This window comes from Lonchura striata, chromosome 33 (genome assembly GCF_046129695.1).
Source record: "Lonchura striata isolate bLonStr1 chromosome 33, bLonStr1.mat, whole genome shotgun sequence".
Taxonomy (NCBI): domain Eukaryota; kingdom Metazoa; phylum Chordata; class Aves; order Passeriformes; family Estrildidae; genus Lonchura; species Lonchura striata.
The window spans coordinates 2,828,210-2,853,503 of record NC_134635.1 but is presented as its reverse complement, the minus strand read 5'-3'; the positions used below and the strand labels follow the sequence as shown (position 1 = coordinate 2,853,503).

At 61.1% G+C, this 25,294-nt stretch overlaps 3 protein-coding genes across 4 annotated transcripts; all 3 read right to left on the bottom strand.

The window, feature by feature from the left end:
* Nucleotides 1-299: 299 nt before the first annotated feature.
* ECM1 (extracellular matrix protein 1) lies at nucleotides 300-4,368 on the bottom strand. The gene is made up of 7 exons (XM_031506929.1): nucleotides 4,305-4,368; nucleotides 3,225-3,296; nucleotides 2,631-2,929; nucleotides 1,538-1,903; nucleotides 878-1,098; nucleotides 587-674; nucleotides 300-521 (listed from the first exon to the last, which is right to left on the bottom strand). Exons 1-7 carry the CDS (start codon nucleotides 4,342-4,344, stop codon nucleotides 348-350), a joined length of 1,260 nt encoding a protein of 419 aa, XP_031362789.1. The 5' UTR covers nucleotides 4,345-4,368; the 3' UTR covers nucleotides 300-347.
* A 930-nt stretch (nucleotides 4,369-5,298) lies between these two features.
* TARS2 (threonyl-tRNA synthetase 2, mitochondrial) lies at nucleotides 5,299-10,413 on the bottom strand. The gene is made up of 18 exons (XM_021542144.2): nucleotides 10,357-10,413; nucleotides 10,011-10,213; nucleotides 9,627-9,750; nucleotides 9,422-9,543; nucleotides 9,235-9,352; nucleotides 8,923-8,984; nucleotides 8,771-8,849; nucleotides 8,421-8,564; nucleotides 8,248-8,346; nucleotides 7,822-7,988; nucleotides 7,576-7,738; nucleotides 7,367-7,504; nucleotides 7,217-7,294; nucleotides 7,030-7,130; nucleotides 6,663-6,764; nucleotides 6,248-6,320; nucleotides 6,007-6,121; nucleotides 5,299-5,524 (listed from the first exon to the last, which is right to left on the bottom strand). Exons 1-18 carry the CDS (start codon nucleotides 10,411-10,413, stop codon nucleotides 5,376-5,378), a joined length of 2,094 nt encoding a protein of 697 aa, XP_021397819.2. The 3' UTR covers nucleotides 5,299-5,375.
* A 211-nt stretch (nucleotides 10,414-10,624) lies between these two features.
* Nucleotides 10,625-25,090, bottom strand: RPRD2 (regulation of nuclear pre-mRNA domain containing 2). Of its 2 annotated transcripts, XM_021542098.1 has the most exons (11): nucleotides 24,852-25,090; nucleotides 20,450-20,579; nucleotides 20,082-20,182; nucleotides 18,928-19,002; nucleotides 17,634-17,686; nucleotides 17,007-17,133; nucleotides 16,475-16,650; nucleotides 15,707-15,992; nucleotides 15,166-15,435; nucleotides 14,717-14,920; nucleotides 10,625-14,149 (listed from the first exon to the last, which is right to left on the bottom strand). In XM_021542098.1, the coding sequence occupies exons 1-11, from the start codon at nucleotides 25,075-25,077 to the stop codon at nucleotides 11,502-11,504; spliced, it is 4,296 nt and encodes a 1,431-aa protein (XP_021397773.1). In that variant the 5' UTR covers nucleotides 25,078-25,090; the 3' UTR covers nucleotides 10,625-11,501. The 2 variants fall into 2 exon arrangements, with proteins under 2 accessions (XP_021397773.1, XP_021397774.1); XM_021542099.1 differs by lacking the exon at nucleotides 18,928-19,002.
* Nucleotides 25,091-25,294: the final 204 nt, after the last annotated feature.

Genomic DNA, 25,294 nt, shown 5'->3' with positions numbered 1-25,294 from the left:
AGCGGGGACACGAGTGACAATGACACTGTGGGGCCGCAAGAATGCAGGGAAGAGGTGCACAGAGACCCCTGGGGGGCACGAGGCCGTGTGTGCCCTGGGTGGGTGAGTGACCACAAGCACACCCCAAAATCAAACACAGGTATCACAGCAGGCCTGACACTCCCCAGCAGTGCAAACACCCCAGTATCCACCCACACCCCGGCACACCCCGGAATGGGGCCCCGTGGGCGACACTGAGGCCCCGGGGGGGAATCAATGGGGACAGTGAGGCATAAGGAAATCCCCAAAGGGAAAAACTCCGAGGTGACACCGCAGCATCTTTATTGTTCCCCCGTGCTGGGAGGGATTCACTCCTCGTGGCCGGGGGGCGGGGGCGCCAGGGCGGCCCCCAGGGTCACCTGGCTCAGGTAGGTGTCGTCGAAGCAGCGGCGCCGCTCGGGCTCCTCCCACGAGCAGCAGCCCTGCGGGTCCCTCCAGGCGTCCCGGGGGGTGGCACAGAGCGTGGCGATGCCCTGGGCCAGCTGTGGGCAATGGGGACGGGGGTCAGGGCGGCTCTGGGGGTCCCCCGACCCCCTGGGTCACTCACCTGCTCCCGGGCGCAGGTGCCGCGTTCCTCGGGGGGCAGCGGGCAGCACGCGGCCGTCATGGCCCCCAGCAGCTCCGGCACCGGCCGCCTGCGGGCACGGACACGGACACGGGGGTGAACACGGGGGTTTTCGCAGGGGAAGTGGGGACTGCTGCATCCCCACCCCGAAAGGGGTTCCCGAGCAATGGAGCATCCCACATGCCTGGGATGGGGATGAGGGGTCCCGCGAAGCTGGGTCCCCACGAGAGGAGGGACCGTGGGGTGCCCCGGGGCTGTTCTGGGGTCACCCACCTCTGTGTGAAGAGCCGCGTGGGGCCGCACAGGGAGCGCAGCAGCGCGGGGCCGGGCCGGGCCAGGCTCACGTTGTGCAGCTCCCGGTCGTATTCGGGGTGGGGCGCGGCGGCGGCGAAGCAGCGGCTCCGGGCCCGGGAACCCCCCCGCTGGCAGCACCGGTGCTGCCCTGTCTTTATCGATGACTCTTCCCGGCAGAACCGATTCAGCCCCTTCAGCCACTGCGGAGGAGGAGGAACTGGGGGTCAGGGGGGTGCCCGGACACTGGGACCCCCCCAACCCCTGAACACCTGGGTCATCCCCGGGACATTTCCGTCCCCTCCCCGGGACATTTCCGTCCCCTCCCCGGATACCGGGGCCCCTCCCTGACACGTTTGTCACCTTCCCGGATACCTGGGAGCCTTCCCGGCCTCTGAGTGTCTGGGTCACGCTCCGGGCACATGGGTCATTCCCGGGACACCTGGGGCCCCTCCCCGGATACCGGAGTGCCAACCCAAACACCTCGGTCCCTTTCCCAAGCACCTGGGTCCTTTTCCCGGATACCTGCGCCTCCCCAGTCCTTTGACACCTGAGACCCTCCCGAACGCCTGCGGCCCCCCGAGCCCTCCAGCACAGCCACCCCCGCTGCCAGCCTCGTCCCCCGCCCCGTGTCCCACTCACGGCGCTGTGGGCGCAGCTCAGGCTCTCGTTGCGGCAGCACCGGCCGTACTCGCGCTCCAGCCGGACTCGCAGCCGGACGCGGGGCCCGGAGCGGGCACCGGGGCCGGGGGGCCCGGGGCGCAGCGCCCGCAGCCCGCAGATGTTGCCCAGGTTGCTGGCCGTGGGCTCGCCGGGAGGAAAGGGGGGCTCGGTGACCAGGTCCCAGGCGACGTTGGGGTGCCAGGTGGGGACGGGCTCCCAGGTGGGGGCCGGGGTCTCCTGGGCGAAGCAGCGGCGCCGCGCGGCCCCGTGCCGGCGGCAGCAGTGGAACTGCCGCGTCTTCACCCCGAACTCATCCGTGCAGAAGTCGTCCAGCACGTCCGTCCACTGCGGGGCAGCGGGGGCAGAGCCCCCTCGGTGTCAGCCCGTGTCCCTCCCTCCACAGTGTCCCCGTCCCCACTGCCGGCATTGTCTCCCCCCACGCGTTGTCCCCACGTTATACCTGCCCCGGTGTTTTCGTGTCTTCCCCTCCAGCAGTGTCCCCGTGTCCCTCACAGTGTCCCCGCACCCCCGTCCTGTGGTGTCCCCCCTCTCTCTGCAATGTCCCCCCTCTCCCCACTGTCCCCTCTCCCCGTGTCGCCTCTCCCCACTATCCCCTCTCCCCTATGTCCCCTCTCCTTGTATCCCCTCTCCCCGCTGTCCCCTCTCCCCTATGTCCCCTCTCCCCATGTCCCCTCCCCGTGTCCCCTCCCCGTGTCCCCTCTCCCCGTGTCCCATCTCTCCCCAGTGTCCCCCCTCTCCCCTATGTCCCCTCTCCCCTATGTCCCCTCTCTCCTCGTATCCCCTCTCTCCTCGTATCCCCTCTCCCCTATGTCCCCCCTCCCCTGTCCCCTCCCCTGTCCCCTCCCCGTGTCCCCTCTCCCCGTGTCCCCCCTCCCCTGTCCTCTCCCCTGTCCCCTCCCCTGTCCCCTCCCGTGTCCCCTCCCCGTGTCCCCCCTCCCCTGTCCCCTCCCCTGTCCTCTCCCCGTGTCCCCCCTCCCCGTGTCCCCTCTCCCCCCTCCCCTGTCCCCTCCCGTGTCCCCTCCCCGTGTCCCCCCTCCGGTGCCCGGCTCACGGCGCGCCGGGCGCAGGGCAGCGGGCTGTGGTGGCGGCAGCAGTCGTTCAGCCGGGGCCGCAGCGCGGCCAGCGCGGCCGCCTGCCGCCGCAGGTGCGCGAAGGCGGTCGAGGGGAGCAGCAGCGGCGGCGGCAGCGTCGGGGGGTCGCGGCAGTGCCGGGTGACGGTGGCGGCCATGGGCCAGGCAGGGGGGAACCCGTCCAGGGCGCTGCCCCAGACCGGGGGGCTGCGCGGGGGCGACATGGACCCCCCCACCAGGATGTCGGGGGGCACCTCGAGGTCCTGCTCCTGCTGCAGCACTGAAGAAGGGAGCGGGTGGGCACAGGGCGGGGGGTGTCCTCCCTGCACTTGTCCCTGTGTGTCCCCCTCTCCCCATTTGGTCCCTGTGTCCATCGTGGTCCCACTCCTGTGCCCAACCACTGTCCCCCTGTCACTCCCACCCTTGTCCCCCCCACCCAAGTCCCCTTTCTCCTGCATCACCACGTCCCCATGCCCCTCCATCCCCAACTCCATCCATATTCCCACCCATGAGCATCCCCCTGTCCCCAGGCCTGGGTGTCCCCCACCCCTGGGTGTCCCTGTCTCTCCCCTCACCTTGTTTGATGCTGGGGGGCCGCAGGTCCAGGCTCTCCTGTACCACCTGCTGCAGCTGCCCCGAGGCCACCGCTGTCACCCATGGGGGACACAGGGGTCAGCAGGGTCACCCCCTCCACCCCCCACCCACAGAACAGCAAGCAGGGACCCCCCCACCAGACCAGCTTGGAGCCCCATAACGGGGAGGGGGCCCCAGGTGTTTGGGAAGGGGACCCAGACATTCAGGAGGGTCCCCAGGTGCTGGTGAAGGGGACCCAGACACCCAGGAGGGACGCAGGTGTTTGGGACAGGGACCTCCAGGCATTTGGGAGGGATCCAGGTGTGTGGGCAGCGGCCCCGACATCCGGGGTGGGGAGCCCTGGCTGCGGGTGCGGAGCCGGGTGTCCGTGGTGGAAGAGTCCCAAACACCTGGGCAGGAGCCCGGGTGGGACCCAGGGGTCCGGGAAGGGGATCCAGGAGCCCGGGGAAGGGACCCAGAGTCTGGGAAGGGATCCAGGTGTCCGGGAAGGGACCCAGAGTTTGGGAAGGGGATCCAGGAGCCCGGGGAAGGGACCCAGAGTTCGAGAAGGGGATCCAGGTGTCCGGGAAGGGACCCAGAGTTCGAGAAGGGGATCCAGGTGTCCGGGGAAGGGACCCAGAGTTCGGGAAGGGGATCCAGGAGCCCGGGGAAGGGACCCAGAGTTCGAGAAGGGGATCCAGGTGTCCGGGGAAGGGACCCAGAGTTCGAGAAGGGGATCCAGGTGTCCGGGGAAGGGACCCAGAGTTCGGGAAGGGGATCCAGGTGTCCGGGGAAGGGACCCAGAGTCCGGGAAGGGGATCCAGGTGTCCGGGAAGGGACCCAGAGTTTGGGAAGGAGCCCCCAATCTCAGTGAGGGATCGCAGGTGTTTAGAAAAGGGATCCAGGTGTCCGGGGAAGGGACCCAGAGTTCGGGAAGGGGATCCAGGTGTCCGGGAAGGGACCCAGAGTTCGGGAAGGGGATCCAGGTGTCCGGGAAGGGACCCAGAGTCCGGGAAGGGGCCTCAGGTGTTCGGGGGGCCCGGGCGTGCAGGGGTGCCCTGGGTGGGGCCGCGGGGACTCACCGGCGGCGCTGAGGAGGAGGAAGAGGCCGAAGGCCGCCATGGCGTCGGGCGCTGTAGGGTCAGCGCCGGCTCCGCCGCCTTATGAAGGGCCGGGTCGGGCGTGGGGCCACATCCCGCGGGGCTGAGTCACGGCCTGACGTCGCGGCAGAGCCGGGAGGGGGACCCCGGGGGGACCGGGGGGCTGTGCAGGATCCTGCACCCCCAAACAGGACCGGGGGCGTAACCCCGGCCCCAGCCGGGCTGGGGACACCGCGACAGCCCCGTCCCCACCCTGGTGGTCCCGTCCCCACCCTGGTGGTCCCGTCCCCGTCTTGGTAGCCCCGGATCCCCCTCTGGTGGCCCCAGGCCACCCCCCCCCCCCCCGACCCCTGCGTCACAGCAGGGGGAAGCGGTCAGACCACATTTTTGTGGGTTTTGCCCCGTTTTGGGGCCCCCGCCCACTGAGTCACCCCCGGCGCTGGGGGGGGGGCTGAAGGGGCACCTCCAGAGGGACCCCCGGAGATGGGGGGGGTCCCTCAGCTCCCGTCCCCAAGGGTCACAGCCTTGGGCACCTACGGACAGGGGGACCCCGGGGCGGGGGGGGGCTCCTGTCCTATCCCGGGATAATCAAATCCTGCCCGGGGCTGAGCCCTCACGCCCGGGCAGGTGTTTGGGGTGGGGATGGTGGGGGGGACAGCCCCGTGTCCCCCCCGATTGCCCAACGCGTCTGCGGCTCCGTGACTCGGGGTTTGCGCAACCCCCCCACTTTCCCCGCCGCGTGGGCGGGGGGAAATCCCGGCTGGAAGGACCCAGAAGTGCCGGAGGGAACTCGGGAGAGGGAAGGTGGGAAGGGAAAACCTGGGAATGAGAGCCCGGGAATCGCCACCCGGCCATCCAAGCCTTGTGCTGCGGCTATCCAGGTGTTTTTGGGGGGGTTCCCCAGGGTCCTGCCCCCACCCCCGCCAGCACCCAGAGGTGCCCGGAGCTGCCCCAGGCTCAGCGCTCACAACATCCAGCGCGTTTCCCAGCGGTTTATTTATTGAGTTGGGGGTTCCCGGGGGGGGGTCGGGGTCCCCCGGGATTTGGGGGGGGTCAGAAGCGCTGCTCGGCGTCGGGGACGCGGCCGTCCCTGAGCTCCTGCAGCCGCTGCAGCAGCCGCGGCAGCTCCAGCTCCCCGAGCTGCCGGTTCTCCCGGGTCCGGACGCTGACGGTGCCGTGCTCCCGCTCCCGCCGCCCCACCACTGCGGGGGCACGGCCGTCGGGTGGGGGGCTCGGGGTCCCCGCGCCCCCCGGCCCGCACAGGCACCCCCCAAGCACGGCACCCCCAGCTCTGAGCAGCGCCCACCGCCCTGAGGGGTCCAGAGGGGGTCCCAGGGATGCGAGGGGGGGGTCCCAGAACAGTCCTAGGGAGTTCAAAGGAGGTCCCAAAAGGGGTGGGGGGGTCTTAGAGGGGCCTTGGGCGGGGGGGTCCCTAAAACACTCCTGGGGAGGTCCCGAGTGGATCTCAGGGTGGGTGCTGGTGAATTCCCAAGGGGGACTGAGCTCCTGGGGGTCTCAAGGGGCTTCAGCAGATTCCTGAGGGGGTCTCATAGTGGGGGCTCCCAGGGGAGGGTCTCAATTTTCCTCCCCAGCAGCACTCAGGATGTGGATGGGGGTGTCCAGCCAGTCCTGGGGGGCTCCAAGGGGGTCCTGGGGGGTTCCTGGGGGTCTGCCCCACCCTTACCCAACTGGAAGTTGTAGTGGGTGAGTTGGGCCCGGCGGATCTTCCGTGCCAGGGTGGTCCCAGGGTCCCCATCCAGGTCGGCCAGGATGCCCCCCCTCCTCAGCACTGCCTGCACCTGTACCCCAGAGTCAGTGGGGGCACAGGGGGGCACGGGGACATGGAGGGATGGCGGGGGGGGTCACACAGGATGGGAGTACATGATGGGGGTACTGGGGGAGCACGGGGTGGGTCACATACTCACCTCCCGGGCATAGTCCTCGACCTCGGGGGTCTGTGGGATGACCATGGCCTGCAGTGGGGACAGCCAGAGCGGCCTGGGGGGCACCAGGGGTCACTGGGGGGCACCGGAGGGGGAGAACACACAAAGAGGGGGTGCCCCAAGGGCTGCAGGGGTGTCCTCAGGATAGAGGGACCCCAAAGATGAGGTATCTCAGGGATCCAGAGAGTGTCTTGGAGATTGAGTGTCCCCAAAACTGGGGAGTGTCTGTCCCAAGATGGGGCACCCTGGGACAGGGGTGACACTGGGGACGAGGGGGCCCAGACAACTGGGGTGCCCCTGGGAATTGGGGGCGTTCCTGGGGATTGTGTCCCAGGGACTGGAGGTTGTCTGAAGGACTGGGGGTGAGGCGTGGGGTGTTTTTGGGGACCCCCCTCACCATCGCCCGCCGTAGCTCTCGGCCAGCACGGCCACCATGCGCTCCACGGAGCCCAGCACGGCCCGATGGATCAGCACCGGCCGCGCCGGGCTCCCGCTGGGGCTGGGGGGGAAAACGGGGTCAGGGGGACCCCTTGCACCAACCCTGATGTGCCCCAAATCCCCAATCCCGCCTTCCCCATCCCAATCCTGACCCCCCAGCCCCATGTCTGTCCCCCCACCTCAATCCTGATCCCCCTTCCCACTCCAATTCTACCCCTCCCAATTCTGGCATTCCTCAATCCTAATCCTGCTGCCCCCACAACAATCCTCAACTCCAGCCCAATCCTGGCCCCCACAAACCCCCAATCCTGCCCCCCTCCCAATACCTGGCATATTCCAGCTGGAATCTCTCAGGCATCTGGAAATCCAGCTGGATGGTGCCACACTGATGGTGCCTCCCCAGAGCATCCCGGATCCGGATGTCAATCTTTTGGGAATCCAGGGGAGGGGAGGTTCCAGCAGGGTGCTGGTTTGTCCCCTCAGGGATCCCCCCCTCTCCCCAAAATGTCTCACCTTGGGCCCATAAAAGGCGCCGTCCCCCGGACTCAGCTCCCAGGGCTGCCCGAAATTCTGCAGGCTCTGCTCCAGCTGCTGCAGAGGTGGGTTGGGAGGGTCAAGGGGGCACAGAGCAGGGGGCACAGGGCACAGGGGGCATCATCCCACCTGCTCTGCACGATCCCAAGTTTCAGGGTCCCCCAGGAATCCTTCGGGACGGGTGGCCAGGGCCAGGCGGAAGGAAAATCCCAGGACGGCGTAAACGGTCCGGATGAAATCCAGGGAGGAATCAATCTCGCTCTCCAGCTGGGAAAGGGGTGTCAGGGGGGCAGGTGACACATTCTGGGGGGACAGGGAGGGGTCAGGGGCACAGACACCTGCTCCAGAGTGCAGAAAATGTGAGCATCGTCCTGCTGGAAGCGCCGGACCCGCGTCAGCCCTGTCAGGGTCCCGGGGGGCTCGTTGCGGTGCAGGACCCCGAAATCCGCCAGGCGCAGGGGCAGCTCCCGCCAGGAGCGCGGCCGGTGGGCGAACATCAGGCTGGGGACGGACAGACAGACAGACAGACAGACAGGCAGTGCCCCCAGGTGTCCCCCAAGGCGCCCCAGGGCCTCCTGACTCACCAGTGGGCCGGGCAGTTCATGGGTTTGAGGGAGAGGGTCTCAGGGGTGGCAGGGACGGAGAAGATGTGGGGGCTGTAGTGCTGCCAGTGCCCCGAGAGCTCCCAGAGCCGGGGGCTGAACAGGTTGGGGGTCACCACCTCGCTGAAGCCCCTCGCCCGGTACTCGCTCTGTGGGGACGGGGACAGGGGAGGTCAGCTCAGCCCCACAGCATCGGTCATGGGGGCTGCAGGGACTGGAGGGTGAGAGCTGTGGCCAGCAGGGCACGACAGAACTGGGGGGCAGAACTGCGTGCGAGGGTGGCAGAGGGGTCAGGTGTGAGGGGGTGGGTGCAGTGGGGTCTGTGGGGGGCACAGCAGTGCCCAGCTGTGCTAGGGATGGGTGCAGTGGGGTCTGGGTGATGTGACAGGGACACGATGGGGGTCGTACCCGGATGAACTCCACGAGGGTGTTGTAGACATGGGCGCCGCGGGGCAGGAAGAAGCAGCTGCCAGGGCTGAACTTGTGGAAGAAGAAGAGCTCCTGATCCTGCAGCAGGGAGGGCGTTACTGGGGGGGATCCCCGTGGATCTGAGGGACTCCCCAGCCCCTGGCAGGGCTCACCTTCCCGATCCGGCGGTGGTCCCGCTGAGCCGCCTCGTCCTGTGCCCGCTGCCACTGCTCCAGGTCCTGGGTGCTGGGGAAGGCCACGGCGGCCACGCGCTGGAGTGACAAGCCCCCAGCTCCCCCCAACAGCGCGGCCGAGCTCTGCGGGCACAGGGGGACATCAGGGGGTCGGGCACCAGGACCCCCACCCAGCACCCACTGTACCAAGGGTGTGTAAGTGGGGCATGGGGACCCCCACCCAACACCCGCTGTACAGGGTATATCAGTGGGGCACCAGGACCCCCACCCAACACCCGCTGTACCAAGGGTGTGTAAGTGGGGCACTGGGACCCCCACCCAGCACCCACCGTGAGCACCCGCAGGGCTCCGATCAGCCCCGTGTGCCGGAGGAGGGGCCCGTGGCACAGCTGGAGCAGGGGGCCGCACCTGAGGGATGAAGAGGTGGATGTGGGGACAGCTGTGGTGACCTCGGGCCACCCCCAGTGTCCCCTGTGCTCACCTGTAGACTGTGGCTGTAGGGGATGTCACCTCCTGGAGCTGCTGCAGCTGGAAGGCGTTGTGCTGAGGAGGGACAACAGTGAGGTGGGTGATGGTGGGCTTGGTGATTTTAGAGGGGTGACACCGAGGGGAAGTGACACAGTGCTGGGACAAAGGACCAGGGTGGTGACAGGTAACACCAAGGGGGGTGACACTGGGCCCGATGAGCATCACCCCAGCGAATGATCCCAACCAGGAGGGTCCCAGCGTCCCCAGGCTGGCCTCCCATGCCCCATGCCCCCGGGATGGGGACACGCTGGGGAGGGGGACACACCTTGAGCAGCTCAGCCAGCTGCTGGCGGGTGGCCTCGAGGCGCTCGAAGCGGTGCCGGGCACGGGCAAACGTGGCACAGGCCTTCTCCAGCGCCGGCAGCTCCGTGCTCTGCACCGTCCTGGGGGAACGGGGACACGCTGGGGACACGCTGGGGACACGCCAGGACCCCGCATGTGCCCTGCCCTACCTGCTGCCCATGTGCACGTCGCAGAAGAAGCCGTCCTCGGTGGCCTGGGTGCTGCAAAGCGTCGCCCCGAAAAACTGCTCTGCCACCGCCCCCAGGACACAGGCGCTGGAGCGCCAGAAAGCCTGGGGGGACATTGGGGACACGGGGGACAGGGGCTGTGAGGGCAGCGGGGCACGGGGCTGGCACCCCAGGCCCCCGGGCTCACCTCCCGCCCCTCGGGCGTGGAGAAGTCGAGCAGCTCCAAGTCGGTGTCACATTCCAGTGGCCGGTCCAGGTCCTGGAGGGTCCCGTTCACCCGGGCCACCAGCGCCACTTTGGCCAGGCCGGCCCTACAGGGACACCAGAGACCCCCCTGGAGACACCGTGGGCACCCCACAAACCCTGTGGGAATCCTGCGGGGGCTCTGTGGGGATCATGGGGACACAGGAGGAACCCCACGAACCTCGTGGGGACCATAGGGACCGTGTGAACCTCGTGGGGACTCTGTGGGGCTCAGGGGGCACCGCGGGGACACCCTGCGGGGCCCGGGAGCCTTGGCAGGACACTGCGGGGGCCCTGGGGACAGCGTGGGGACGCCCTGGGGCCGTACCCGAGCTCCGTGGCCACCTGGAACGGGGTGGTTCGCAGGGCCCGGCCGGGCAGGCGGCGCCCGCCGGGCAGCGCGATGCGGATCGGGGTCCCCGGCGGGAGCCGGCCGCCGCCGGCCCCATCCCCGGGCCCGTCCTCCCGCTCCGCCGCCGCCGCCCGCAGCCGCTGGAAGAGCCGGAGGCGCTCGGGGTCCGGCCCGGACACCTGCGGACGGGGATCACCGCGGGGTCACCGGCTCGCCCTCGGCGCACGGCGGCCAGCGGGGCTCAGAGCCCGGGAGGGGAGCGGGCAGGGGCGGTGCGGGGCTCCCGTGGGGATGGGGAAGGTGCCGGGGGTCCCGAGCGCACCCGGTGTCGCCGCGGGGCTCCCGCCAGCAGCAGCCGCGAACCGGCGAGCGCGGACATGGCCGAGGCTCCGCCCGTTCCGCCGGAACCGGGGACCAGGCGGGTGCCTCTCCCCCCGCGGGAGCCGCGTTGGACTCGCCCGCCCGTGCGGGAGCGCCGCAGGCGGGACGGAACCATGGAAGGGGCGGGGGGGAAGGAGGCGCAGGGAGCGCGGGCTCGGCTCCCCTCAGGGTGTCCGCAGCGCACGCGAGAAAGAACGGACCCGCCAAGCGCTGGTTTGGTACTTTTTATGCAGATCCTGAAGCCCACACCGGTATCAAACAGGTACGATGGAGGCAACTAAAAACCAACCAAAAAAATAATTAAAATAAATCAAGTAAAATCCCGACTTCATATAAAAGCCGCGGGGGCGGCCGTGGGTGTGTGGGGGGGACCCCTCTGAACCCCCGCCGGGCTCCGGCTGCGTGTGGTGAACGAGCCCAGAGGGAATTAAAAAGTGACTGCTATATACACACACGTAGAAAGTCAACAGTGATCCCGGGGGGGGAAAAACAAAACAAAACAAAAAAATCAAAAAGATCCCCGAATGAACCCAAACCCAACCACAGTCTTCCCAAGCAGGGGGGACAGGCTTGGGCTTTCTTGCTGCCACAGTCCCACGTCCCATGGAGCTCCAAGGTGGGTTTGGGTGGGTTCCTCGACCCTTTTTTTGCCTTCTTTTGGTGCTTTTGGCAGACAGGAGGAACAGGGGGGTCTCCCCTCCCTGCAGCAGCAATTTGGGGATCGGCTGGAAACCAACACCCCAACACCACTCAGCGCTCCTCTCGAAGCTTTCAGAGTTTTTCCTTTCTTTTAATTTTTTTTTTTTTTTTGGTCGTAACGTTTTCAACTACTACTGAAGGTTTTATTTAACAGCAACGTGGCTTCTTCTCATTAAAACATTGGTTTGTGTCTGTTTTCTTGTCTCACCAAATGCTGGGGGGGCTGGGGGTAGAACCAACCGAAAAGTACAGAACATTTAATTTAGGAGAAGGTTACAGGGGTCGTTGAGGGAAGGAAAAAGGAAAAAAAAAAAAAGGAAAAAAAGAAAAATTAAAAAAAAAAAATAAAACAAACGGAAGGACAGCCCCGGGTGCTCGGCAGCTGCGTCAGTACCGGGGAGGAAAGAAGGGGCGCTTAGGGGTGAAGAAGGGGGCACCCCCTCTTCCGAAGGGTGGCCGCGGCCGCTTCAGGCTCTGGAAGGGGTCTCTGCTGCCGAAGGGCTCCCGCGGGCGGAACTCGGCGCGGGGCGTGCGGAGCAGGACGGAGCCGCGGCCCCCGGGGTCCCGGTGGGCCGGGGGGCCCAGCCCGCGCGCGGCCCCCAGCTGCTCCCGGGGCAGGGGGCCGGGCCCCGCGGGGTCTCGCGAGCGGGGCAGGGGGTCCCGCGGCTGCGCCCCCCCGAAGTGCTCCTTCAGTGTCCCTTGCATCGTACCGTGCTCCTTGGGGAAGGCGCCGGCGCCGTGCTCCATGGGGGGCGGCGCGGGGAAGGGGACCCCGCCGTGCTCCCCGGCCGGCGGCGGCTGCGCGGGGAAGGGGACCCCGGCGTGCTCCCCGGGCACCGGGGGCGGCGGGGGCGTGGGGAACGGGACCCCCGCGTGCTCCACCGAGGGGGGCGGGGGGACGCCGTGGGGCAGCGGGAGCGGCGCGGGCGTTTCCTTGGAGAAGGGGTTGGCGTGATCCACCGACGGCATGCGGGGAGGGACCGAGTGATCCCTCGGGAAGAGGCTGCCGTGGTCCTTGGTGGGAGCGGGCGGGGGCACGGCGGGCGGTCCCACCGGGTCCCGTGGGAAGGGGTTCCCGTGCTCCAAGGGAGGCGGCGCGAGGGGCGGCGGCGGCAGGTGGTGCTCGAAGGCGGAGCTGAAGTTGTTCGTTCGGAAGTTGTTGACGCTCTCCGGGAAGGGTGGCACGTGCTCCTTGTAGGGCGCCGCGAAGCCGCCCATGCCGGGCAGCTCCGAGGAGCCCGAGGGCCCGTTGTCGAAGGCGCTCCCGCCGCTGCTCAGCTCGAACCAGCCCGCCCGGCTGCCCTCGCGCCCGTGGCCCCGGCTGCCCTTGCCCAGCACCCGGATGGACTCCACGGTCTGGATCGGCTCCCCCGACATGCCCCGGCTCGAGGCGTTGTGGTAGCCCAGCGTCTCGATGGGGGCCCCCTTCTCCTCGGTGCTGTCGGGCAGGTCCAGGCAGGAGGAGGAGACGCGGGTCTCGATGCGGTAGTGCTCCTCCGGCGGCTGCGGCTCGCCCTTCACAACCCCGGACAAGCTCCCCACCTCGCCGGAGCTGCTTTTGGGAATCTGCCCAAAATGCTTCTCCTCGGAGGGCTTCCGGGAGGCGTTTTTGAGCATGTTCTTGAACTCAATGGTGGAGGTGGTGGAGATGGAGGAACCCAAGGGTTTGTCCCCGCCCGCAGCGGGCGCTCGGCTGGTGGGGCTGGGGAGGGCGTTTTGGGGAGAGAAGAGCGAGCGGTGGGGAAGCGCGTGGGGCGAGTCTGAGTATTGCTTCTGCGGGAGGCCGGGCTTGGCCAGGGTGCTGTGGTTGGAGTCCGGCGTGAAGAACACATCGTTCTTGCTGGGTGACGGGGACCCGTCCGAGGCAGAGTCCTTCCCCCTGCAGCCGTAGCTCCCAAACATCCCTGGGGATGAGGCCAGCGGGTCGCAGCTCTCGCTCTGATCCAGGATGGACCTCATGGCCGGGGGGAAGGACGGCTTCACGCCGAACTCCTGCGACCGCTGACCGTAGCTGGACAGCACTGGCTGGTACTCTGCAGAATCAGGGAGTTTACTCGATTTCAGGATAGACTTGACCGGCTTCTTCTCCAGGTTCAGCATGGCCGAGGGTGGCGGCCCGGAGTAGTCAAAGTCACGGTAATCCTCATCTTCTTGGAAAGATGTATCTGGGTAAAACTTCTCCTGGGAGGAGTCCATCAGGGAGGAGGGCATCTCCCTGCTGTCCACAGGAGGCTTGTACATGCTGGCTGGGGACTCTCTGCCAAGGCCGAAAGGCCGGTAGCCATGCACGGAACTGGGAAGTTCTTGGGAATATCCATCATCCCGGCCCTGCAGAGGCGACCTTGTGCTGCTGGGAGTTGAAGAACCGGGGCTCATGATTTTTGACAGCAGGGAGATCGTGTCGACGTTGCTCGACGTTGGCTTGTCCATCATCTCGTCCTGGGTGGGCGTCCCGCTGCGCTCGTCACGCACTGGCGTCCCGTCCACATTGTCCATGGAAGTGCTGGTGGGACCACGCTGGAAGTCAGAGGTGTGACTCTCCGTTCCCATGCTGGACCCCAAGCTGCTGAGGATGGGAATATTCAAGTTCAGGCCACTGAAGCCAGGATTTCCCTTCAGGAAATTGTGTATCTTCATCTCCAAGCTGGGAGAAGGGGGTTCTGATTCCAGCTTGGCTTTTGAAATTTCGGAAGATTGACCCAGTGAGGTTTCTGTTGGCAGAAGGGAGGAAGGACTGGTAGGGTGAGAACTGGAAAATCCCAGGGAATTAGTTGGTGGCTTAAAACCAGAGCTGGACAGTGCTGGGGTATGTCCAACGGGAGCCTTATTGACTGATGTGGAGGAAACCTCTGCGGTGGTTGAGTTTGGAGAATAACCAAAACTTTTGGCTATGAAGGACTGCGGATTGGAAGGAACATTCCTCCCCTTCATGCACGGCACAGTTGTGTTGGCTGGCGATGCCGAGGTGCTCTGCGAGGCAGGTTCTCCTGACTGAACGGTGCTTCCAGCCACGCTCTGCAGCAAGGACGACAGCCCTGGAAAACAGAACTGCTGCATCAGGTACTGAGGGCAGGGGCAAATCACCCCAAGCCACTCCATGGGAAAGGCTCCTATGCTGGCACTTTACACCCCCCAGTCTCCAGCCACGAAGAGGACTGGATTTTGCTGCACTGACATTTTGCCAAAGTCTTGGATTAATCTACAAATATAAATTACACCATCGAGTCAGGTGGGTAAGAACTAGTCCTGGTTTGCAGCCAGGAGTGGGAAAACCTGCCCTGCTGGCCAGGTGACCATGGCAAGGTGCCAGAGCAGTAGAACCTCTTGGTCTCCTGTCCTGTTCAGGGAATGTTCCAGATACGTGCACGTCAGCCACAGCACAAGCAGGAAGTACAGGAAAGTACAGGGAAGTGACAAATCTCACTGTTCCGTGACACCTGTGCTACCTGACAAAGACCATCCACACGTGCCAGAGACATAGAACATTCCAATGAAGGTTCTTCTCCCTCTGTTCTCACTTTAGGACAAGCAGAGCAGCACATTTCAGCCTGGCCACTGCCCTCAGACACCTGCCAGCCCACCCCCAACACCCACCCCAGTACCTTGCAGCGCTGGTGCCGTCTGAGTCTGGGTTTTGGAGAGAGCCGACAAAATGCTTTCTGGAGTTATCTCAACTTTGGAGAGAATATTTGCTAAGGGATTCGAAGGAGCAGATGGGGTTCCCAGGACAGGAGTCTTCAGGCCACTGGTGAGAGCTGAGGGGCTGGTCGGGGTCCCTGGCGAAGGTCTCGAGGCGGGACTCACACCTGGGGCAGGAGCACACACCACTCACCTGCGCTGCTCCGGCAACGCACGTGCCTTTACCTCAGGTTTCCCACAGGCACAACGGAGCACGAGCAAGGAGAGGCTCGGGAAGTGACACCATGTGCCAGAGACCCAACCAGACCTCTGAGAGCAGTAACTCACTCATGTTTATTTTGAGACAATTAGAGCTTTAAATGATCACCCAGCTCCGTTAGTGCCAGTGCCCACAGCCAGGCTCAGAACTCACCTGTGCTCTTCATCACCGACGTCAAACTGCTCAGGATGGAGCTGATCTTGGCCAGGTCCACGTTGGCCAGGTTGGGTAAGGCAAGTGCTGGTGCCAGAGGGATGGGAGCTGTGCTCACCACCTTCGGAGCCGGGGGGGTCGGAGGGGCCGGCGTGGCCACCGTCCCCGAGGCTGTGGCAGCCGCAGCAGCCGATGGCACCGCTTTGGGGACGCTCTCGGTCTTGGCGGGGGCCGGGGCTGGAGCAGCCTGTTTGTCCTTCCTCTCCTCCACTGCAGCAGAGAGGGGAAAACAAAAGCAGAAAGGTCACTCAGTCCCCACAAAAAGACTCAGGGAACATAAATTCTGATTCCCACAGATGTAAAAACATCTTTGATAAGTGTTTTTTTGGGAGATGGCAACGATCACAGTGGGACTGGGACTTCCCTGCTAGGAGATTCAAATCCAACAGCACCAGCCCACTGCCCAGCACAGGCTTTGTGCCTCCTCCACATCCCAAATGAAGCTGGAAAAGGCTGGTTTGTTCTGTATCAAATCACATACCAATGATTTTAGATGTATCATCCTCCACATCAGAGAGCTCCATGTCTTCCACATCCCGATTATCTGTTGCAGGCTCTGGAGAGACCATCTTGCGGCCTCCAGCTGCTGGAGACCGGGTGCTGTTCTCCTCCCCCATCCCCTGGAAAGGGGACTCGGAGCCCGTCGGAGATGGAGCATCCATGCTGGGAGAAGGGACAGGAGACTCCTCGGGATCGGGAAGGGTTGCTTTCAGCTGGTCCAGCTTTTTCTTCAGATTGCTCACTCGGTTAGCAAATGTTTTATAGGCCTAAGGAAAAAAGGACACTGGACTGGGGATCTTTCATGCCTCAGTCACTCCCTTAAGGAAGCAAAACACAGCCTGAGAAAACCAATTCCAAATCCCTGGACCCTGCAGTGCTAAGAACTCAGCTTCTTCATGGGATTCCCAGGGCAACAACCACAAAAAGTGGGGAGGATAAGAACTTTTTCCACTGACTTAAAATAATATTCATAGCCCCCCACATATTTTAACAAATGCCCATTTGGGGCTTTTGGCAGGTTCTGGAGGGTGTTGGTTGTTTTTATAACACTTTACTACTGTCCTCACATAAATCCCAAGTTTCCAGAATTCAGGATTTGTCACACTAACTTTAATTTTGCCCTGTTTAAGAATCTAGAGGGTATTCTAATTTGAGACTAGAGATGAGGCCTTTTCCAGCCTCCGAGGTGCCCAGTGAAGACAGGCAGATGCTGTTCCACCTGTGGAGGATCCAGAAAAGGCACACTTACATTTGCCACCACCTTGACTTCTTTGTACTGTGCCTCGTAGAATATCCCAGCGTTCTCCAGCGCCTCGGTGAGCGAGGGGCCGTTCTTCACTTGCTTGTCCAAGCCATTGACAAATTCCTCCAGCTTTGAACTCGCTTCTTCAAACTCCTTGGAGAACTTCTTCCCTCCTGTTTTATCTGCAGGGAGATGAACACCATGGAATGAGCTGCAACATGCCAAACCACAGAAGTGTGGCCTCAATGGCAGCACCTGGGATATTGGGACAGTGGAGCTGCAGGCTCCCAGACCACCCTGGTCATCCACTGGGATCTGGCAAGGAGGAGGCCTGGTTGCTGGCAGATTTGTTGGTTTTCAGACAGTCTGAACTCTGCACCTGAGAGTTTCCACAGAAACTCAAACTAACCAAGATTTTTGGCTCCTGACTGCTGGTTCTTAACCTTACTCCAAAATTTCCAGGCCCAAGTTCTGGCACTTCCCATCTCAACAGAACCGAGGAGCTCCCACAACACCTTTGGTGCCCTCAGGGCTTTACCTTTCAAGCACTTGAGTGTCTCAGTGCTGCAGACATCCACCCTCATAGTGGAAAGCTGCTTCTCCTTCAGCTCTATCTGATCTTCTGAGCGTTTGTACAACAGCAGCTCATCAATGAGGGACTGGGGCTGGAAAACAACAAACAGGAAAAGCCTCCTCATCACATTCCAGAGAAGAGAAGCCCTGCCTCTGCTCTGGTTCCAGACTGCCTCCAAGCAAGAGTTAACCCAGGAACCACATGGAGCCTGGGATATTCAACCTCAAATCTCACAGTGAGCAGACCTGGGCTCAGGAAGGAGCTACAATTCTACAAATCTCCTAGGTAAAAGCAGGGACAGGTCTTTTTTTATTTACTCCCAATTTCACTCTACAGGTGCCTGTGTATTTCATGAATATGTCTCACTCTGTAAGGGGACTGAATTTAGACCAATTTCTTGCCACCAACTCCTCAGCCACCTCAAACTCCTCTTCACAAGGATGTCCTGAGCTTGCCCAGACCCTCCCTGTGTCAGCCCCATGGGTGTCACAGCCCCCACATCACAGGTGGCTCTTGGGCTTGGGGTCACCCCACATGCAAACCCCCAAGGTGGGGGTCAGTGCCATGGGTCACTTCCACTCACAGACTTACTCGGAATTCAGCAACAATCTTGGACTTCAGAGCAGCTTTCGGGTTGGTGGAGGCTGTGGGGATAAAGGAAAATTGTGAAGAAATGAAGGAACCACATCCCAGTGGAAAGTCAGTCACAAAAGGCAGCCTAATAAAAGATATTTTAAGATAACTCCACGTGTTACCCATCACATCCTCCCCTCCATGCATGTGTCCCTCAGTGCTCCAGGCTCCTGGCAGCTCATGGGGTCAGGGACACGCACAGCTGGATTGGGACCGAGCTCAGCAAGTGACACTGCTGCTTTTAACATGCTCTCAACACTTCCTGGGCACACCTTTTCCTCAGGAAGACAAGTCCCTGCAACAAGGTCGATCTGACAGCCTTATCCAAGGCGTTCCACCTCTCTAGAAGGAAGGGAATGTTATTCCCGAAGTGCCAGACCTGGAGCTGACATGGAGCCCAGGTTTCCTGTGGGCAGGATTTCCCTTGGGCACTTCCTAGGTCTGACCATGCTCAGAGCCTTAACAACTGTCACACCCGGCTACAGGGTGGGGGGATGAGTCCTGCTGGCAAGAGACTGAATCCATCAGATTCTGGACAAAACAGGAGAAACAGGAAAGAAGAAATGAGCTGATGAGAAGCAAAGCACTAAACCCTCCATCCATGCTGGACACAGCCCAGTTCTGTCTGGGAAAGCAGCCCCTGGTGTTAATATACACAGTAATCAACACTCCCCAACTCTTTTAACCTTCTGATGTCACCCTGTGCCACTCGTCACACATCACACCTGATGTCCCACATGTCACACCTGACATCTCGCCACCTCTGTGGGGACCACTCAGGGTGTTGGTGCAAAATGAGATCATTAAGGTCACTCTGTTACAATAAATTCTCTCCTGCTGGTCTGGGTTCTGGACTGTTGGACTCTCACATCCTGTCCCAGCACTCCCAGCTCCAGGTTCCTCCTCCCAGCCCAGCCTGCTGGGGCAGGACTGTTCCTGACCACGAAGGGAATGTCCATCTCCTGCTTCTCTCTGTCTTCTCTCCATCTCTGACCAGTCTAACAGCAGTTTCCAAGAGGTTCCACCAGCTCCTTCCTCTCCTGTCCACAACCTCTGCTCTCATATCTTATTTTTGCCTCACTTCTTTTTTCTTTACAAAGTCGTTTTCGACCAACACCTCCTTGGTGTGCACATCTCGGGGCCCTTGTGAGCCTGCAGGCTCAGCTGGCTCAGCCCACGCTGGGCTCAGCCCTTCTGCTCCTTGAGCAGCCAATTTCTGCATTAGTGCACAGAGTTCACAGTGGTTCCTTACTTTGTGATTTCTTCCACGGCTTATTCGGTTTGTTCAGAGACTCTTTCAGCTGCTTCTGAGTTTTGAAAGTGGTACCTGGAAAACATTTCATTTTTGGCAGTCTGGCATTATGGGATTCCTGTCAAAATCTGGTTTTTGGTGCCATACAGTTGCACGGTGAAAGAGTGAACAGAAATTTGTTTTAAAATACCTTGACCAACTTCCTTAGAGGAGCTGCTGGATGCCCAAGAGAACCTCAGTTTACTCAGGAATGCAGCAACCTGGGGGTGGTCTGCCATTTTTAAATCAAGTTTCTGTTTGCCCTTACACTAAGGCAGTTCAAAAATCACAGTAAAAAGGGAAAACACAAGGAATCTACAAATGAAACTCTTTAAGGGAGGCTGTAATGGAATCAGCATGGAATGGACAAGCACTGCCCATTGGGAAAGCAGCCACAATACCTGATTTACCTGGAACCTCACAGACCTGCTTTCAAGTTACAGAAATGAGCGATTTCAGAGCAAAAAGCACAAACATCACTCCTCAGCATGCAACACCCAGCTCAAGCCTGTCCTCGTGCCACAGCCCGACCCAAGACACCACGTTCCTCCTGCCATGATGGCCACCGACCCTCAGACCACACCTGAGGGCTACCTGAGGGTTTCCTGTGCACCTGCAGCTCTCGATGATGCGAGTAAAGCCAAAACCTGGACTGATTTCCTGCAACTACTGCACTGCTAATTCCTGGTTTTAACCGACTCCACGTGTTTCTCCCCTAAGGACTTGAGGGCTCTTCACCCTCCAGCTTTGCTCCTGCCTCTCCCTACCCCACAAACACCATTAGTTAAACCAGCCTATGACTGAACAGGACAAGGAGGTAGAGCCAGAGCACCCTGCTCACGACGTGTAGGACCATTTCAGCCTCACGTTCTGTTTGCTCTCAGCTGGAGCAGTTCCAGCTCGTGTGAAAGAATTCACAGCTGCCGTAAGAAAGGTATAAAAGAGGTAAAGCAGGAGAATCCAGCGCTGCTGACGTCCCACAGCCGGCTACGTTACAGCCTGTGCCAGGTGCAAATGCCCCTCATTCCCCTCAGTGACCCCAGACTATTTCTACAACTTCAGCGAGCTCACGTGGCAGTTTGTAAAGTGAGAAATGCAAAGGGTAAGTAACTTACTCAGTGCTTCTTTCAGTGCCAAAATGGTTTCCTCAGGGTACACGTTTCTGTCCTCCCAGATTTTGAAGATTCTTTCGATGGATTTGGAAACAGATGGATCCCTGGAAGAGAAGAGTTCTTTACCCCCTGACTGCAGGACACTGGTGCGAGGCTTCCCTTGCTCCACAGGATAATTTGAACCAAAACATCCCCCCTGTACAAATTAAAACCCAGCTCGTGCCCATTCTGGCCCACTCTGCAAACACACAGCTGTTCCAACAGAATCCTTTAAGTTCTGCTGATGTTTCTAGAAAGTCTGAGATATCAGAAGAAAAATTCGCCTTTTTCAGAGACTCACCCTCCCAACAGCCCGTTAGTTCATTACTCACTTCACTAACGAAGCAGCCTCAGGCAGCACCTCCGCAAAGGTGTCCCGAAAAACAATGGCATTTTTCCTCTTGCAGTTCTGTATGACATCATTGGCCAAGTAAAAAAGGTTCAGCCGATGAGGAAACGCAGCTGAGGAATAAAGAAAATTTAGAGTCAGCATCAGACACAAGTACCACAACAGCCTCACCTTGATCCCAGTACTTCAGCACTGCTTTGGGAAATTTTCAGAGTTTCCAAGGTCCAGCAGGGAAACCCTGAAGACTAGAGAGAACATCTTCAATTTACAAATGATCTTCAGACTCCCCCAGCTGTGCTTGCTCCTCTGACCCTCCTCATGTTCCAAAGTTCCAAACTGAGTTACTTCATCAAACCCCTTCCTCAGAGCAGGTAAACTTGGGAAGCTCATCCAAATGCAAATGATGGTAATGAGCTCCTTCATTTTACTAAAGGACATTGCCAAGGATTAAACCAGAGGAACAGTGCCAAAAGATGGTGTTACTTCACTCACCTGTGTGTTGTCACCTCTCACCTGCCCATGTCACCCCTGGCTGCAACCAGAATCAGTTTTTATCTACAGATCCCTCAATTCTCTATCCTTCTTAATTTTCCAGTTGTCCCTACATTGGTACAGCCACTTCCCACAGCATGGCTGCACCCTGCAGCTCTCCTGCTCTCCAGGATTCCTCTCAGGAAGCTCAGCATCCTTCCTGGTCCAGAGCCCTGGCGGGGAGCTCACTCCTCACTCAGCAAAAAGCTGAAAAAACAGCAGAAAAGCTCCCAGCAGAAACATTCCACCCATGCTGCCCTCCCAGCATCAGGGTGAGTTCTCAAGTGAACAAAGTTCAAAAGGAAGATCCTGCACAGAAGATCCTCCTCTGAGGGGAAGCAGAGTTGAGGCCACAGGAAAATGCTTAGCTCGGATGGGTTCTCAAATCCCCACGGGTTGATGTTTTTAAGCCTCCCTGAGCCCCTGCCAGCAGCACCAGTTCTCCTGGCACTGTGCCCTTGAGCATCACTCGAGTGGGATGAGGAAGGGCACAGGGACAGAACCCTCGGGAAATCCCTGCTCCTGAAGCCCTGTCCCTGCCCCAGGACACACACTAAAGGTCTGAGAGACAATGAGCCACTGCCAGCAGCTGCTCGCCCCCAACCCAGCTCCCACATCCCAGGAGGAGCTTTTATCCCTGACCCCTCTCCTCTGGCCATGGCCACCTCAGAGTCCCAGCTCCCACATCTCAGGAGGAGCTTTTATCCCTGACCCTGCTCCTCTGGCCATGGCCACCTCAGAGCCCCAGCTCCCACATCTCAGGAGGAGCTTTTATCCCTGACCCCTCTCCTCTGGCCATGGCCACCTCAGAGCCCCAGCTCCCACATCTCAGGAGGAGCTTTTATCCCTGACCCTGCTCCTCTGGCCATGGCCACCTCACAGAACCCCAGCTCCCACATCCCAGGAGGAGCTTTTATCCCTGACCCTGCTCCTCTGGCCATGGCCACCTCAGAGTCCCAGTTCAGGAGCTTTTATCCCTGACCCTGCTCCTCTGGACACTGCCACCTCACAGAGCCCCAGCTCCCACATCTCAGGAGGAGCTTTTCCAGCATAGACTCAGTGAGTCAAGGACTTTAGACCAGAACCTGTTGCTCACAACCTGTGCCCTGAACATGTGGGTTTTCTGGAGCAGAGTGCTCTGCTCTGCCCCGAGGGCTAGGAATTCAACTGAAGCAGGGCTGCCTGATGCTCCAAAACAATTTGCAGCCAGCTTTCCCTCAGATCATCATCCCATTGGAATGGGGCTTCTGTGATTTAGTTAAACCCAGTGCCTGAGTGCCAATTCTCCTGCTGCTCACCCTCCATCCCAGAGATGTTTCATCAGCACAGAGCAATGATTCCACATCTTAATGATATAAAATATATTTAAAAGAATTATAAACCTTTGATTTAAAGGATCCAGCATCTACACAGAAGAAAGAAATCTGGATCAGGACTCCAGCCTGATGCTGACCATACAGAGCACCACTTGCTCAGAGCAAAGTTAGAGCCACAAGTTATAAACCAAGATACACCCACACCATGCTGGATTCCATAGGAAGGCTATGGACATGATCCACAAAGAAATCCAAGTGTCTCTGGGTCCGGATGCAATGGGCTGTATCCAGTGGGTGAACAGCTCTCCTCAGATTAAACCAGTGAGGAAATGTGGGCAAAATGTGAAACCCACTCCAGCCACACCACCTGCTCCAAACCAGGCACAATGGCACCAACAAAAATGGCATTTCAGAGCCTATGGACATGTTTAACTCACACTTAAACACCCTGACCAAACCCTCCTGCAGGGACACTCAGATTCCCATCAGGGCCTTCCCAAAGGTGAAGACACAGAAGAATGTCCTTGCAGGAACATTCCTGTTGGGAAGCTCTGGCTGGGACCAGCATGGCTCAGAAGCAAGATGCCAAAGCAACAGCAACATGTCAAATACCAGCACCCCTCTTTTTCCTGAAAACACACAATTCTGTGCCCCAGAAGCCCCAACCCCACCACACTCCCTCTCACCAGGAGGATTTGATGTGTTCATAGGAGCTTTGTAATTAAACATTTAACTGCTCAGAAATGAACTCAGAGCCACCTGTACTTGCTGTGGCACAACCACTGAGCTCCTCTGGCTGGGACAGGGACTTCGCACAGCGTGAGATCTGTGAGGTCCTTGGGGCAGAGGATGAAGTGCACCATGAAGGGAAAAGCAGGGAAAAAAACCTGTGGAAGCAGGGAGTAATCAAACATTCAGGGCTCAGGGAATGGCAGCATTGCAGCTGCTGTCAAGGATTGGGTGAGTAGGATAAGATGGTTAAGGAGGAACTTGGATAAAAGGAGGGGTGTGGAGGGGAGATCCTCACAAGGGCTGTGAAGGGAAACCTTGAAAGAATCCCACAAAATCCAACAAGAATTCCAGGCTGGGGCCAAGGGCTCAGGGTAGGAGCCAACAGCAGCAGACAGAAGCTGGGGCAGAAACAGGGCATCAAGGACCTGCAGGTGGGAACAGTTCAATGGCTTTTGATGAGTTTGGGAAGGAGGAAGGAGTGATGGAAGAGCACTGAGGGCCTTGGAAGAGCCAGGACAACTGTGAGAAGGCCACGTGCAGAGGAATTGGCACATCCCAAGGAGAGACGGGGTGGATTTTCTTCAGGGGGCATGCACTTGGAGCAGAAGGGGAAGAGCCCCAAGAATGATGCCACAGTGCCAAGGGGTGTCCAGGGGAGGATGATTTCCTGGAGAGGTGGTAGTGACAGCAAGGCAGGAGGACCCAGGGCACCTCCTGCAAAGCTCTCACCTTCTTCTCCTTAATTCCATGGAGTACAGACAAAACAGATCAAACTCTGGGGAAAGAGGCTCTCCTGCATTCTGCACTAGTGCCTTGACAGTGAAACCAACTGTCCCAAATTTTCCAAAAGATTCAGCGTGCAACAGATAGACACTTTGGGGTGGGAATGTTATCTCCATGTTCCTGCCAAGCAGAGCTTCCTTGAACTCCCACAAGAAGAGTCAAACCTTCCCACGGCAGCAGAGATAACACTGCTGTGCTGAGCCTCTTGCCAACACCAACCTTCTCCCTCCAGGTCAGGGACACATCCTGATGGGCACTGCAACTTCAGAACTGGCACCTAGACTGTCTGTGCCCACCCCAGGCTGCTCCAGCCGGGCAGGGCACTGAAACAGGTCCTTGAGCCCCCAGAGTGCTGCTTTAGGAGATCATGCATTCAGGAGGACAAAGGTGCCACCCCTGAGGTGCAGGCAAGCGTGTTGTGTTCCTCCAAGGATGACAAGGTGATGCACACGGGACAAGAGGAAACGTTTTCAAAGTAAAAGGAACAGATTTAGATAAGAGGTCAGGAAGGAATTCTCCCCTGTGAGGGTGGTGAGGCCCTGGCACAGGTAGCAGAGAACAGCCGCGCCTGCCCTATCCCTGGAAGGGTCCAAGGCCAAGCTTGGAACTACCCGGGCTAGTGGCAGGTACCCCTGCCCACGGCAGGGGGTGGCACTGGACGGGCTTTAAGGTCCTTTCCAACCCAAGCCTTTCTACGATGGTGAGCCCGACCCTGCGCCGCGGCTGCCGCCACCGGCCGGTCCCGGGTGCCCGGTGCGGGCTCGGCCGGTCCCGGGTGCCCGGTGCGGGCTCGGCCGGTCCCGAGTGCCCGGTGCGGGCTCGGCCGGTCCCGAGTGCCCGGTGCGGGCTCGGCCGGTCCCGGGTGCCCGGTGCGGGCTCGGTCGGTCCCGGGTGCCCGGTGCGGGCTCGGCCGGTCCCGGGTGCCCGGTGCGGGCTCGGCCCCGGTGGCGGAGCCGCAACCTCCGTGCCCGGCCGCGCTCGCTGCCCCGCTGTGCCCCGGCCGCCCCCCGGCCCCGCACTCACAGCGGCGCAGCCACTTCATCCAGTGGTACACGATGGTGCTGTGGTGCCGCTTGTTCTCCAGGCACCACGAGGAGAGGCCCTGGATCGACTCCATCGTGTTGGTCACCGCCTGCAGCTTCCTGTCGAGCGAGGCCTCGAGCGCGCCGGCCGCGGACGAGGCGGCGGCGGCCGAGGAGGAGGAGGAGGACGAGGAGGCCCGGCCGCCGCCTCCGCCGCCCGCCGCCATCTTCCCGCGCTGCTCGCGGCCGGGCCGCGCGGGGGGCGGCGGGGCGGCGCCTCACGGGGCGCCGGGAAGGGGGGGCCGGGCGGCGGTCACGGCCCTGAGGATCGAGGGGACCCCGGGGGCGCTCGGGCGGTGCCAGACGAGGCGGGAGGCGGTGCCGGCCGGGGAGAATGGCTCAGCGCGGGCGGTGCCAGAGGCGGCGCCGGCCCGGAGGGATCGC

Excerpts from the sequence above, each read along its gene's own strand:
- ECM1 (XM_031506929.1), bottom strand. The coding sequence starts at position 4,344 with ATGGCGGCCTTCGGCCTCTTCCTCCTCCTCAGCGCCGCCG. Across the intron at positions 3,297-4,304 it reads CCTCCTCCTCAGCGCCGCCG|CGGTGGCCTCGGGGCAGCTG; the intron begins GTGAGTCCCCGC and ends CATGGGTGACAG. Across the intron at positions 1,099-1,537 it reads TGAGCTGCGCCCACAGCGCC|TGGCTGAAGGGGCTGAATCG; the intron begins GTGAGTGGGACA and ends CCTCCTCCGCAG.
- TARS2 (XM_021542144.2), bottom strand. The coding sequence starts at position 10,413 with ATGTCCGCGCTCGCCGGTTCGCGGCTGCTGCTGGCGGGAGCCCCGCGG. Across the intron at positions 7,295-7,366 it reads CTTGGGATCGTGCAGAGCAG|CAGCTGGAGCAGAGCCTGCA; the intron begins GTGGGATGATGC and ends CCACCTCTGCAG. Across the intron at positions 6,122-6,247 it reads TCGAGGACTATGCCCGGGAG|GTGCAGGCAGTGCTGAGGAG; the intron begins GTGAGTATGTGA and ends TCTGGGGTACAG.
- RPRD2 (XM_021542098.1), bottom strand. The coding sequence starts at position 25,077 with ATGGCGGCGGGCGGCGGAGGCGGCGGCCGGGCCTCCTCGTCCTCCTCC. Across the intron at positions 20,580-24,851 it reads GATGAAGTGGCTGCGCCGCT|CTGCGTTTCCTCATCGGCTG; the intron begins GTGAGTGCGGGG and ends TTTATTCCTCAG. Across the intron at positions 20,183-20,449 it reads GAGGCTGCTTCGTTAGTGAA|GGATCCATCTGTTTCCAAAT; the intron begins GTGAGTAATGAA and ends CTTCTCTTCCAG.